Source organism: Bos indicus, chromosome 2, assembly GCF_029378745.1.
Source record: "Bos indicus isolate NIAB-ARS_2022 breed Sahiwal x Tharparkar chromosome 2, NIAB-ARS_B.indTharparkar_mat_pri_1.0, whole genome shotgun sequence".
Lineage (NCBI taxonomy): Eukaryota > Metazoa > Chordata > Mammalia > Artiodactyla > Bovidae > Bos > Bos indicus.
In genome coordinates, this window is record NC_091761.1 from 4,392,859 (window position 1) to 4,405,750 (window position 12,892).

Consider the following 12,892-nt stretch of genomic DNA (forward strand, 5'->3'; position numbering starts at 1 on the left):
GTTGCCATTTCCTTCTCCAGAGGATCTTCCCGACCCAGGAATGAAATCCACATATCCTGTGTACAGGTGGATCTTTGTCCCTGGCCACCTGGGAAGCCTGGTGTTAGTATTATACCAGGAGAAATATGCTGTCTGCCGTTCACCCTTTTTTGAGATATTAACAGTCTTGATGATCATTATCTGAATTCATTGCATTGCAGAATGGTATGTTCTCATTCTAGACGTGTTCTCTCAAACCAATTCTCTTCTAGCATTTGCTTCTACCACTCTGCCAGAATTACACATCAGGATCATTGATGATTTCCATAGCACTAAGCTCTGGTCTGAGCCGCATGTGGCCTCTCTACTACATTACACATTTGATCACTAACTATCTTAATTGACTTTTTTCACTCAGCTTCCATTAACTTGCTTAGGTCAGTATGAATACATAGGTGTAATAATGATTGTGAATACTAAACGAATTTAAATTTTAAGTACAAAGGAAATGTGTAGGTAGAAAGTAGAAGAAGTAGGTAAGAATCAAAATAGTTGCTTCCTGAAGAGAGACAGGCAGGAAGTGATGAAGGATGGGAAAGAGATCGGCTGTGTTTTGTTAAAAGCTCTTTAGTACTATTTGACTTTTTAAATAATGTGCCTTTACTACATTGACAAAACTTTTCAATCCATTAAAAAGTACCTGACAACATAGTGCTTTAATTTTACCGTAGATCCATGTAGCAGATGTGTCATTCTTATCCTTCGAATGCCCTCAGACTCTTGTATTCTGGGTTTGTCTCTTGTCTCTTCTAGAATGGCAGTGCGGAAAACCCTCATTCCCCCTCAGCCTCCTGACGTGGCCAGCCCTCGCGTGGAGAGCTCTATGCGGAGTACGTCTGGGTCGCCCAGGCCTGCAGGGTGAGCACATAATTGAGGACAGGACAGTCTAGTAACATGCGACAAACTTCACATAATTTGTCTGTGTGCATCTGAAAAACCCATTTTCTAAGCTGTGTGATCTGGACACATTTCTCAACCTCTCTGGTCCTTAATTTCCTTATTTATGAAATGGGCATACTTATAACATCTTCCTCATAGGATTCCTGTGTATTCACAGCACTTAGAATAGAGCCTGCCTCATAGTAAGCACCCAGTTCCTGTTGCTATCAAAAATGGCATTATGACGACAGTTAATACATGCTATTTTATTTATCTTCTTAATTCTAAAAGTAGTATTTTGGAAAAGAAAATGAGACAATATAAAAATTAAGTATAAAGTAAAAATCTTTGTCCCATTCTCCACTCACCTCTCTAGTCCCACTCCCCAGAGTAATTTGTTACTGTTTTAGCCTCTGAGTCTTTGCAACCCCATGGACTATATATCCTGCCAGGTTCCTCTGTCCATGGGATTTTCCAGGCAGGAATAGTGGAGTGGGGTTGCCATTTCCTTCTCCAGGGGATCTTCCCATCCCAGGGATTGAACCTGCATCTCCTGCATTGGCAGGCAGATTCTTTAACACTGAGCCACCTGGAAAGCACCCCCAGAGTAATATTAATTGGTTAAAGTTTTGTTAAGTATCTTTCCACATACGTGTGTAGATAGGCTGATAAGTTCTTAAAAATAAGATTTTATTGATTGTTTATTATATGGCATTTTTTACTTATATCAGTAATATCTTACTGTGTTAATATATTTAGATCTACTTCTTCATAAAACTCATTCAAAAAATTATGAATGCCGTGTGTGTACTAAGTATCATTTCAGAATCCAGGGAAGTAAAAGTGACTGAAACAAAGGGTCCATTCCTTAAGCTTGCCGTCTAGTGAATGTAGAGAAGTAATAAATATGTGAAGAAAAAGAAACCAATGTAAAAGGAATATAAGTGATGGGAGAAGGGGTGATGACTTACAGGAAGGCTTCTCTGAGCATAGGTTTTAAGAGCCACGTGTTCCCTGATGTAAGACTGTGTTGGGCAGAGGAAAGAGCCGAGACCTGGTCTTTGATGTAGGAGTACTTGCAGTCACCATTTTGTACATTAGTGCAAAAATGTACAAATAACCATGTAATCAGAAACTGTACATGGTTACTTATAATTTTTTTGTGACCTTAAAAACATTTGTGAAAATATTAAAAACGCTCTTCCTATTTCTCTAGGGAATCTCTGTGGCCTAGGGATCAAACCTGGGTCTCTTGTGTTGCAGGCAGCTTCTTTACCATCTGAGCCACTGGTTCAGTTCAGTTCAGTTCAGTTGCTCAGTCGTGTCCAGCTCTTTGCGACCCCGTGAATCGCAGCACGCCAGGCCTCCCTGTCCGTCACCAACTCCCGGAGTTCACTCAGACTCACGTCCATCGAGTCAGTGATGCCATCCAGAGAAGCCTATAATATATAGGGAAATAGAAAAAAAAATAATAATAAAACTAAAATTTACTTAGTACACTGTAATTTGAACATCAGAAGCACTGAGACATTAGAACATTAAAATGTTTTATTTCTTTGTAAAAACTCATCAAGAGTTCACCCTCTGTATCCGAGGGTATAAACACATGCTGAGCATCCACAAGTTTGGTATCTGGATTTTCATATCCCCTGGGGGATGAGTACTAAGGGACTTAATTGGAACTCAACTTAATTGGAACAGTGCTTGCCTTATTCACATTATATAATTTGTGCAAGAGTCCTATGCTTTAGTGAATTGTCATATTGCTTTCTAAATTTGGATCTGCCCTGACATTTTATCTTTTGTATTTTCATTATTGTAAATTTTCTCCATGAGTTCCTTTAATGTGAGGTTTTTGCCAGTATCACTTACAGGGATAGCTTATCTACCTTAACTAATCCTTGGAATCTTTGTGCACATTTCATAGTAGCATCTTTATCCTTGCTAGTGCAGATAAAGATTTCTCTTTGGAGAAATGTGTATTTAGGCTGTTAGGTGTTTTGAGCTGTTAGTAAATTTTGCGATTTATCAGTCGCATCGTTTGCAAATATTTTCTCCCAGTCTGAGGGTTGTCTTTTCATTTTGTTTGTTGTTTCCTTTGCTGTGCAGAAACTTTTGGGTTTAAGTAGATCCCATTTGTATATTTTTGTTTTTACTTCCATTACTGTGGGAGACAGATCAAATAAGATAATGCTGTGGTTTATGTCAGAGAGTGTTCTGCCTATGTTTTCCTCTAGGAGTTACATAGTGTCCAGTTTCACATTTAGGTCTTTAACCTATTTTGAGCTTATTTTTGTGTATGGAGTTAAGGAATGATCTAATTTCATGTTTTAAACACGTGTGTCACTGTTTTCCCAGCACCGTTTGTTGAAGAGACTGTCTTTCCAACGTTGTGCACTCTTGCCTCCTTTGTCATAGGTTAATTGACCACAGGTGCGTGACCTTATTTTTGGGTTTCTGTCTGATCCATTGATCTGTAATTCTGTTTTTGTGCCAGGACCTTACTGTTTGGATGACTAGTTTTGTAGTATAATCTGAAGTCAGGAGTTTGATTCCTCCGGCTCCATTTTCTTTCTCAAGATTGCTTTGGCTATTCGGGGTCTTTTGTGTCTCCAAACAAATTTTGAGATTTTTGTTCTAGTTCTGTGAAAAATGCCATTGCTAATTTGATAGGGATTGCATTGAATCTGTAAATTGCCTAGAGTAGTTCAGTCATTTTGACGATATTGATTCTTCCAATCCACGATCATGGTATATCTTTCCATCTGTTTATGTCTTCTTCAGTTTCTTTCCTCAACATCTTATACTTTTCTGAGTACTTATACTTTTGTTTCCTTAGGTGGGTTTATTCATAGGTATTTCATTCTTTATGAGGTAGTGGTAAATGGAATTGTTTCCTGAATTTTCTCTTTCTAATCTTTTGTTGTTAGTGTATAGAAATGCAGCAGATTGCTGCGTGTTAATTTTGTAACCTGCAAGTTTACCAGATTCATTGATGAGTTCTAGTAGTTTTCTGGTAGCATCTTTAGGATCTTCTGTGTATAGTATCATGTCATTTTGTCAACAGTGACAGTTTAACAACTTCTTTTCCAATTTGGATTCCCTTTACTTCCTTTTCTTTCCTGATTACTGTAGCTAAGACTCCCAAAATTATGTTGAATAAAAGAAGTGAGAGTAGAATCCTTGTCTTATTCCTGGTTTTAGAGGGAATGCTTTCAGCTTTTCACCACTGAATATGATGCTAGCTGTAGGTTTGTCGTATATGGCCTTTATTATGTTAAGATATCGGAGAAGGCAGTGGCACCCCACTCCAGTACTCTTGCCTGGAAAATCCCATGGACGGAGGAGCCTGATAGGCTGCAGTCCATGGGGTCGCTGAGGGTCAGACACGACTGAGCGACTTCACTTTCACTTTTCACTTTTGTGCATTGGAGAAGGAAATGGCAGCCCACTCCAGTGTTCTTGCCTGGAGAATCCCAGGGACGGGGAGCCTGGTGGCCTGCCGTCTATGGGGTCACACAGAGTCGGACATGACTGAAGCGACTTAGCAGCAGCAGCATGTTAAGATATGTACCCTCTTTGCCCACTTTCTGGTTTTGCTATTAGGGTGTGATGGTGACCTCAAAAATGAGTTTGAAAGTGTTCCTTCCTCTGCAGTTTTTGGAAACAGTTTCAGAAGGATAGATGTTAACTTTTCTCTAAATGTTTGATTAAATTTGCCTGTGAAGCAATCAGGTCCTGAACTTTCATTTATTGGGGGGTTTTTAATCACAATTTCAATTTCGTTGCTTTTGATTGGTTTGTCCTTTTCTTCCAGGTTGTCCGTTTTGTTGGCACACTGTTTCTCATAGTAGTCTCATGATTCTCGGTATTTCTGTGGAGTCAGTTGTAATGTCTCCTTTTTCATTTCTAATTTTATTAATGTAAGTCCTCTCCCTTTTTTTCTTCATGAGTCCTACTAAAAGTTTATCGATTTTATCTTTTCAAAGAACCAACTTTTAATTTCATTGATGTTTGCGATTGTTTTTGTCTCTATTTCATTTATTTCTGCTATGATCTTTATGATTTCTTTCCTTCTGCTAACTTTAGATTTTGTTTGTTTTTCTTTCTCTAGGGGTTTTAGGTGTAAGGTTATGTAGTTTATTTGAGATTATTCTTTTTTTGTGAGGTAACATTATACTGCTATAAACTTCCCTCTTAGAGCTCCTTTTGCCGCATCCCATAAGTTTTGTGCTTTAGTTTGCATTTGTCTCTAAGTATTATTTTATTTTCTCTAAATTTCCTCAGTGATCCCATTGCTTGTTTAGTAGCATGTTGTTTAGCTGCCATGTGTTTGTGTTTTTTATAGTTCTTTTCTTGTACTTTATTTCTGATTTCATAGCAGTTGTGATCAGAAAAGATGTTTGATATGATTTCAGTTTTCATAAATTTACCAAGGCTCACCTTGTGATCCAACAAGTGGTCAGTCCTGAAGAATGTTCCATGTGCACTTGAGAAGAATGTGTATCTGCTGCTTTTGGTTGGAATGCTCTGTGAATATTAATTAAGTCCATCTGATCTAACGTGTCGTTTAAAGCCTGAGTTTCTTTATTAATTTTCTACCAGATAATCTGTCCGTTGTTGAAAGTGGGGTTTTAAACTACCCCACTATTGTTGTGTTACTGTCGATTTATCCCTTTATAGTTGTTGGTATTTGCCTTACATACTGAGGTGTTCCTATGTTGAGTGCATATGTATTTATAGTTGTTATATTGTCTTCTTGGACTGAACCCTTGAACATTATGCAGTGTCCTTCTTTTTCTCTTATAACAATATTTGTTTTAAAGTTTGTCTGATACAAATATTGTTACTCCACCTTTCTTATGATTCCCATTTGCATGGAATACTTTTTGCCATCTCCTTAATTTCAGTCTGTAAGTGTCCCTAGGTCTCACATGGGTCTTGTTTTTATTTTCATCCAACCAGTCTTTTGTCTTTTAGTTGGTGCATTTAATCCATTTACTCTAAGGCAATTATCAATATATATGATTCTATTGTTGGTTCAGTAGCTAAGTCTTGTCTGACTTCTTGAAACACGATGGAATGCAACATTCCAGGCCTCCCTGTCCATCACCAACTCCCAGAGTTTACTCAGATTCATGTCCCATTGAGTCGGTGATGCCATCCAACCATCTCATCCTCTGTCATCCCCTTCTCCTCCCACCTTCAGTCTTTCCCAGCGTCAGGGTCTTTTCAAATGAGTCAGTTCTTTGCATCCGGTGGCCAAAGCATTGGAGCTTCAGCTTCAGCACCAGTCCCTCCAGTGAATATTCAGGGTTGATTTCCTTTAGGATTCACTGGTTTGATCTCCTTGCAGTCCAAGGAACTCTCAGGAATCTTCTCCAGCACCATATTTTGAAGGCATCGGTTCTTCGGTGTCAGCCTTCTGTATGGTCCAACTCTTACATCCATACATAACTACTGGAAAAACCATAGCTTTGCCTATACTGACCTTTGTCGGCAAAGTGATGCCTTTGCTTTTTAATATACTGTCTAGGTTTGTCACAGCTGTCCTTCTAAGAACAAGTGTCTTTAAATTTTGTGGCTGCAGTCACTGTCCTCAGTGATTTTGGGAGCCCAGGAAAATAAACTGTGCCACTATTTTCCACTTTCTCCCCCTCTGTTTGCCATGAAGTGATGGGACCTGATGCCATGATCTTAATATTTTGAATGTTGAGTTTTAAGCCAGCTCTTTCACTCTCTTCTTTCACCTCCATCAAGAGGGTCTTTAGTTCTTTCACTTTCTGCCATTGGAGTGATATTATCTGCATATGTGAGGTATTTCTCCCAGCGATCTTGATTCCAGCTTGGTATTCATCCAGCCCAGCATTTTGCACGATGTACTCTGCCTATAAGTTAAATAGCAGGGTGACATTATACATCCTTTATGTACTCATTTCCCAAATTTGACCCAGTCCATTGTTCCATGTCCATTTCTAAGTGTTGCTTCTTGACCTGCAAATAGGTTTCTCAGGAGACAGGTGTAGTGGTCTGGTATTCTTTAAGAATTTTCCATAGTTTGTTGTGATCCACACAGCCAAAGGCTTTAGCATTGTCAGTGAAGCAGAAGTACTTTTTTTTGGAATTCCCTTGCATTTTCTGTGATCCAGCATATGTTGCCAATTTGATCTCTGGTTCCTCTATCTTTTCTAAATCTAGCTTGTACATCTGGAAATTCTTGATTTATGTGGTGTTGACGCCTAGCTTGAAGGATTTTGAGTATTACTTTGCTAGCATGTGAAATGAGTGCAATTGTATGGTGGTTTGAACATTTTTGGCATTTTCTTTCTTTGGGATTAGAATGAAAACTGATCTTTTCCAGTCCTGTGACCACTGCTGAGTTTTCCAAATCTGCTGGTATATTGAGTGCAACACTTTTTAACAGCATGGTATTTTAGGATTTAAAATAGCTCAGCTGAAATTTCATCACCTGAACTAGCTTTGTTCATAGTAATGCTTCCTAAGACTCACTTGACTTCACACTTCAAGATGCCTAGATCTAGGTGAGTGATCACACCATCATGGTTATCCAGGTCATTAAAGACCTTTTTTGTATAGTTCTTCTGTGTATTTGTGCCACCTCTTCTTAATCTCTTTGCTTCTGTTAGGTCCTTGCCTTTCTGTCCTTTATTGTGCCCATCTTTATATGAAATGTTCCCTTGCTATCTCTAATTTTCTTGAAGAGATCTCTAGTCTTTCCCATTCTATTGTTTTCCTCTGTTTCTTTGCATTGTTCACTTAAGGCTTTCTTATCTCTCTTTGCTATTCTCTGGAACTCTGCATTCAGTTGGGTGTATCTTTCACTTTCCCCTTTACCTTTCACTTCTCTTCTATTTTCAGCTATTTATAAGACCTCAACCAGTTTGCCTTCTTGTACTTCTTTTCTTTGGGATGGTTTGGTCGCCACCTCATGTACCTTGTTACAAACCTCCATCAATAGTTCTTCAGGCAGTCTGTCCTTCAGGCAGTCTGTCTGTCAAGTCTAATCCCTTGAATCTCTTTGTCACCTCCATTGTATAATCATAAGGGATTTGATTTAGGTCATACGCCAAAGAATTGATGCTTTTGAACTGTGGTGTTGGAGAAGACTCTTGAGAGTCCCTTGGACTGCAAGGATATCCAACCAGTCCATTCTAAAGGAGATCAGCCCTGGGATTTCTTTGGAAGGAATGATGCTAAAGCTGAAACTCCAGTACTTTGGCCACCTCATGTGAAGAGTTGACTCATTGGAAAAGACTCTGATGCTGGGATGGATTGGGGGCAGGAGGAGAAGGGGATGACAGAGGATGAGATGGCTGGATGGCATCATTGACTCGATGGACGTGAGTCTGAGTGAACTCCGGGAGTTAGTGATGGACAGGGAGGCCTGGCATGCTGTGATTCGTGGGGTCACAAGGAGTCGGACACGAGTGAGCGACTGAACTGAAACTGAACTGAACTGAATGGTTTAGTGGTTTTTCCCTACTTTCTTCAATTTAAACCTGAATTGTTCAATAAGGAGCTCATGATTGGAACCACAGACAGCTCCATGTCTTGTTTTTGCTGAGTGTATAGAGTTTCTCCATCTTTGACTGCAAAGAATATTATCAGTCTAATTTCAGTATTGACCATCTGGTGATGTCCATGTGTAGTCACCTCTTGTGTTGACAGAAGAGGGTGTTTGTTATGACCAGTGTTTTTTCTTGGCAAAACTCTGTTAGCCTTTGCCCTGCTTCATTTTATACTCCAGGGCCAAGCTCCTGTTATTCCAGGTATCTCTTGGCTACCTCCTTTTGCATTCAAATCCCCTACAATGAAAAGACTTTTGGGGGGGTGTTAGTTCTAAAAGGTCTTGTAGATCTTTGTAGAACTGTACAGCTTCACTTCTTCAGCATTAGTATTTGGGGCATAGACTTGGATTACTGTGATATTGAATGGTTTACTGCCGGGGTCCAGCCCCGGTGGATCCAGGGGTTTCGAAGGGGAGACGGCTTCGGCAATCAGGAAACAATAGCTTACTTAAATGTTAATTAAAGATATAAAGAGTGGTTAAATAAGGATAGCTCAGTGAGGAAATTCAGTGGAGAAAAGAGGCTGAATAATTCTGCCAGAAGGTGAGAGAAAGAACGACATGGGGAGACCAAGTTTCGGTGAACAAGGCCCGCACTTTATTTTCCAAAGTAGTTTTTATACCTTAAGTTATGCATAGAGGATAATGGGGGAAGGGGTAGAGTCATGCAGTATGCCAGGCTTTCTTCCTGCAAACTTAACATATGCAAAAGTTTAGGTGATTTGCATCATCTTCTGGCCCAGAGGCCTGTTAAGATTTTAAGACCCTTTCTTCAGAAAACTTATTTTTCTCTAAAGGTGCTTGACTAATTCAAGCACCACCCTCCAAAAGCATTAGATAAAGTTGCATTCTTACAGGGCAAAGGTGTGGTGGGCTATAACAAGAAAAGAATTAACTCAAGGGTCCAAGGTCACAAACATTAAAGCTACTACTTACACCAAAATCAATACACTGCCAGGGACACAGCAGGTAAGGGATATGGAAACTTAGCAGCAAACATTGGCCCAACAAGTGAAAAACCCTTCACCAATACAATTTCTAATCAATCTTTTAACTGCTCAAAGGAATCTATTTAGACAGTTTAGAACATCTCATGCCTCTCACAGTTGGGAGGCTCCGAACAATCACATGTGGCCAGAAAAACCTATTCATGCAGGCTAGAGGACTTCCAAAGGAGTTTATAGGTTGAAACACTATCACACCCAGGAACTTTATTAACTGGAGCTATAAGTTGACCTCAGAGAGAGGTAGTGGGGGACAGCCCCCCATAAAGTCAGAGGTGTAGGTGAGAGCACAAAGCAGAAAGTAGGCAGACTCTGGTTTTGGGGGGTAGATGCTCGAGAATTTCCAGGGGGGAACTCCTGAGGCTTGATCCCGCCTTTGCATATGCCGAGCCTCCTTCCTCATGACCATTGCCATGAGTGGAGCTCCTCACCACCAGCTCCACCGGCATTTCCCCCTTTTTTATTTTTTAAAACAGCCAGATGCAGCTCAGTCATGAGCTTCTGAATGTTCTGCCGAAGAATCCTGACAATACAAGGAAGAATGATTATGAGAAGCAAAATTAAAGCACCAGCAGTGATATAACCAAGGATATTAGACAAGATCATTCTGTCATTTTTGAGATTGCACCCAAGTACTGAATTTCAGATTCTTATTGACTATGAGGGCTACTTCATTTCTTCTAAGGGATTCTTTCCCACAGTAATAGATATCATGGTCATCTGAATTAAATTTGCCCATTCTGGTCCATCTCCTGCTTGACATGTCCAGTTTACCTTGATTTATGACCCTGACATTCCAGGTTCCTATGCAGTATAGTTCTTTACAGCATCAGACTTTACTTTCACCACCAAACACATCCACAACTGAGTGCCATTTCTGTTTTGGCCAAGCCTCTTCATTCTCTCTGGAGCTGTTTCTCTGCTCTTCCACAGTAGCATATTGGACACCTACCAACCTGGGGTGTATATATATATATACACACACACACATCTTCCTGTGTCGTATCTTTTTGCCTTTACATACTGTTCATTGGGTTCTCGAAGCAAGAATACTGAAGTAGTTTGCTGTTGCCTTCTCCAGTGGACTATGTTTTGTCAGAACTCTCCACCATGACCTCTCCACCTTGGTTGGCCCTGCATGGATGTCATGGCTCATCGCTTCATTGGGTTAGACAACGCTGTGATCTTTGTGATCATTTTTGTTAGCTTTTTGTGATGTGGTTTTTGTTCTGCAAGGTGTGGTATTGTGGCACTTGATTCTTCTGTCTGCCCTCTGATGGATAAGGATAAGAGGCTTGTGCAACCTTCCTGAAAACTAGGTCTTACTCTGATGGGCAAGACAATGCTCATTAAATCTTTAATCCAATGTCTGCTAGTGGGTGGGGCTGTGCTCCCTTCCTGTTAGTTGTTTGGCCTGAGGTGGGCCAGTCCTGGAGTCAGACAGGCTCTATGGTAAGGCTAAAGGCTACCTTCCAAAGGATCTGCCCCAACATATACCTCCCAGGACTGCTGCTGCCAGTGCCCTGTCCCTGCGGCAGGCCACTGCCAATGCATGCCTCTGCAGGAGACCCTCAGATACTCACAGGCAGGTCTGACTCGAGTCTCCTGTGGGGTCACTGTTCCTTTCCCCTGGGTCCTGGTGCGCACATTGTTTTGTTTGTGCCCTACAAGCATCTCCGTTTTCACCAGTCCTATGGAAGTTGTGTAATCAAATCCCACTTTCCTTCAAAGTCGAATTCCCTGGGGATTCCATCCCTTTGCCAAATTCCCAGGTTGGGAAGTCTGATGTGGGGCCTAGATCCTTTGCAGTGGGAGAACTTCTTTGGTATTGTGGGTCTCCAGTCTGTGGGTCACCCACCCAGCAGGTATGGGATTTGATTTTATCATGACTGCGCCCCTCCTGTCGTCTCGCTGCAGCTTCTCCTTTGTCCTTGGACACGGGGTATCGTTTTTTTGATGCAAACGTCCTCTTGTCAGTGGTTGTTCAGCAGCTAGTTGTGATTTTGGTGTTCCCCCAGGAGATGAGTGCACATTTGGAAATCACCATTCTGCTTTCTTTTACAATGAATTTGACTACTCTAGGTACCTCATATAAATGGAGTCCTACAGTACAATCACCCCTCGATATCCCTGGGGCATTGTTTCCATAACCCACACCACTGCAGATACCAAAATCCATAGAAGCTCAAGCCCCTTATATAAAATGGCACAGTCTTTGCATGTAACCTATGCATCTCTGGATTACTTAAATACATACAGTGTCGTTGCTGCGTAAGTCATAGCGAGTATGCAGCAAGTTCAAGTTTTGCTTTGTGGAATTTTTTTTCCCTGAATATTTTCCATTTCCTGCTGGTTGAATCCGCAGATGTGGAGCCTGCCAGGTATATAGAGTGCCAACTGTCTTTGTCTTTGTGATTGGCTTATTGTACTTAATGCAGTGTCCTGAAATGCACCCCTCAGATGGTTTTTTGGTATTTTTTTTTTTCAATCTGTGCCTAGTTTTTTCAACCTTTTGTAATGGTCTTTAGCATAGCAGACTTTTTGAATTTTGATGATGCCCAATTTATCTGGTTTTTTTTTCTTCTATGAATTATGCTTTTAGTATCATGTCTAAGAACTCTGATCATGAAAGTTTCATGGTTTTACATTTTTGCATTTAGATTTCTGATTCCTGTTTAGTTCATTTTTTGAGGTCTCAGTCAATATTGAATTTTTTGCCTATACAAGTCCAATTGTTTTTGGCCTTGAGCTTGAGTGTATTATCTTGTGTTGCTTTTGATACTTTTGCATTTTCAGTAGTAGTAATATAAATAGGCAAACTTTTACAGCTGTTAAATGAAATATTTGACTTAAAAAAATGTTTGAGAAGAATTTGTAAGGACATTAATTTTGTCGTATAAAGCTGACAAAAATCAATACATTTTTGAACAGTATATTTGTAGATGTCTGAAGTATCTCTGATGAAACATATACTGGAAGGTTATAAGAGTGGTGCCTGTGGGTAGAGGGCTGGGTATGCAAAGTGGAGGGAAGTTATTCTCAATTTGTATTGTTTTGCATCTACTCAATTTTTGAAGCTCCCAAGGCAATATACACAGTAACAAATTCTTGGAGGGAAAAATACACTACCTTGATGAAAACTGATTGCCTTTCAGTGAAGTGACTTTCAGTAATTTGTTTAAACTGCTCTTTGTTTTCTAAGTTAATTTTATTACTGCCTATAAAAACTTGATGGCAATGGTTCTAAAACTTGAATTCCCTGTAAAAGTTACCTTAAAGTTCAACTTCTAAAATCAAGGAATAGAGTTTTAGTTGTACTGTGTGTTGGACAAATATTCACGTCTGAGATAATCCAGGTTAAGTAAATTTTCTGTTGTTTGCT

At 40.0% G+C, this 12,892-nt stretch overlaps 1 protein-coding gene across 12 annotated transcripts in view; it reads left to right on the forward strand.

Annotated features, from left to right (window-relative positions):
* Nucleotides 1-12,892, forward strand: part of SAP130 (Sin3A associated protein 130) — a 100,191-nt gene that overhangs the window by 44,593 nt on the left and 42,706 nt on the right. For 8 of the 12 annotated variants that reach the window (XR_011570206.1, XM_070801581.1, XM_070801600.1 and 5 more), the window contains exon 15: nucleotides 793-897. The exons of the other annotated variants lie outside the window; for them this stretch is intronic. Coding sequence is in view for 7 of the 8 variants with exons in the window: in XM_070801581.1 (XP_070657682.1) it covers nucleotides 793-897 (105 nt within the window). In the remaining variant the exon portion in view is untranslated. The remainder of the gene's footprint in view (nucleotides 1-792; nucleotides 898-12,892) is intronic. 12 annotated transcript variants of the gene reach the window in all.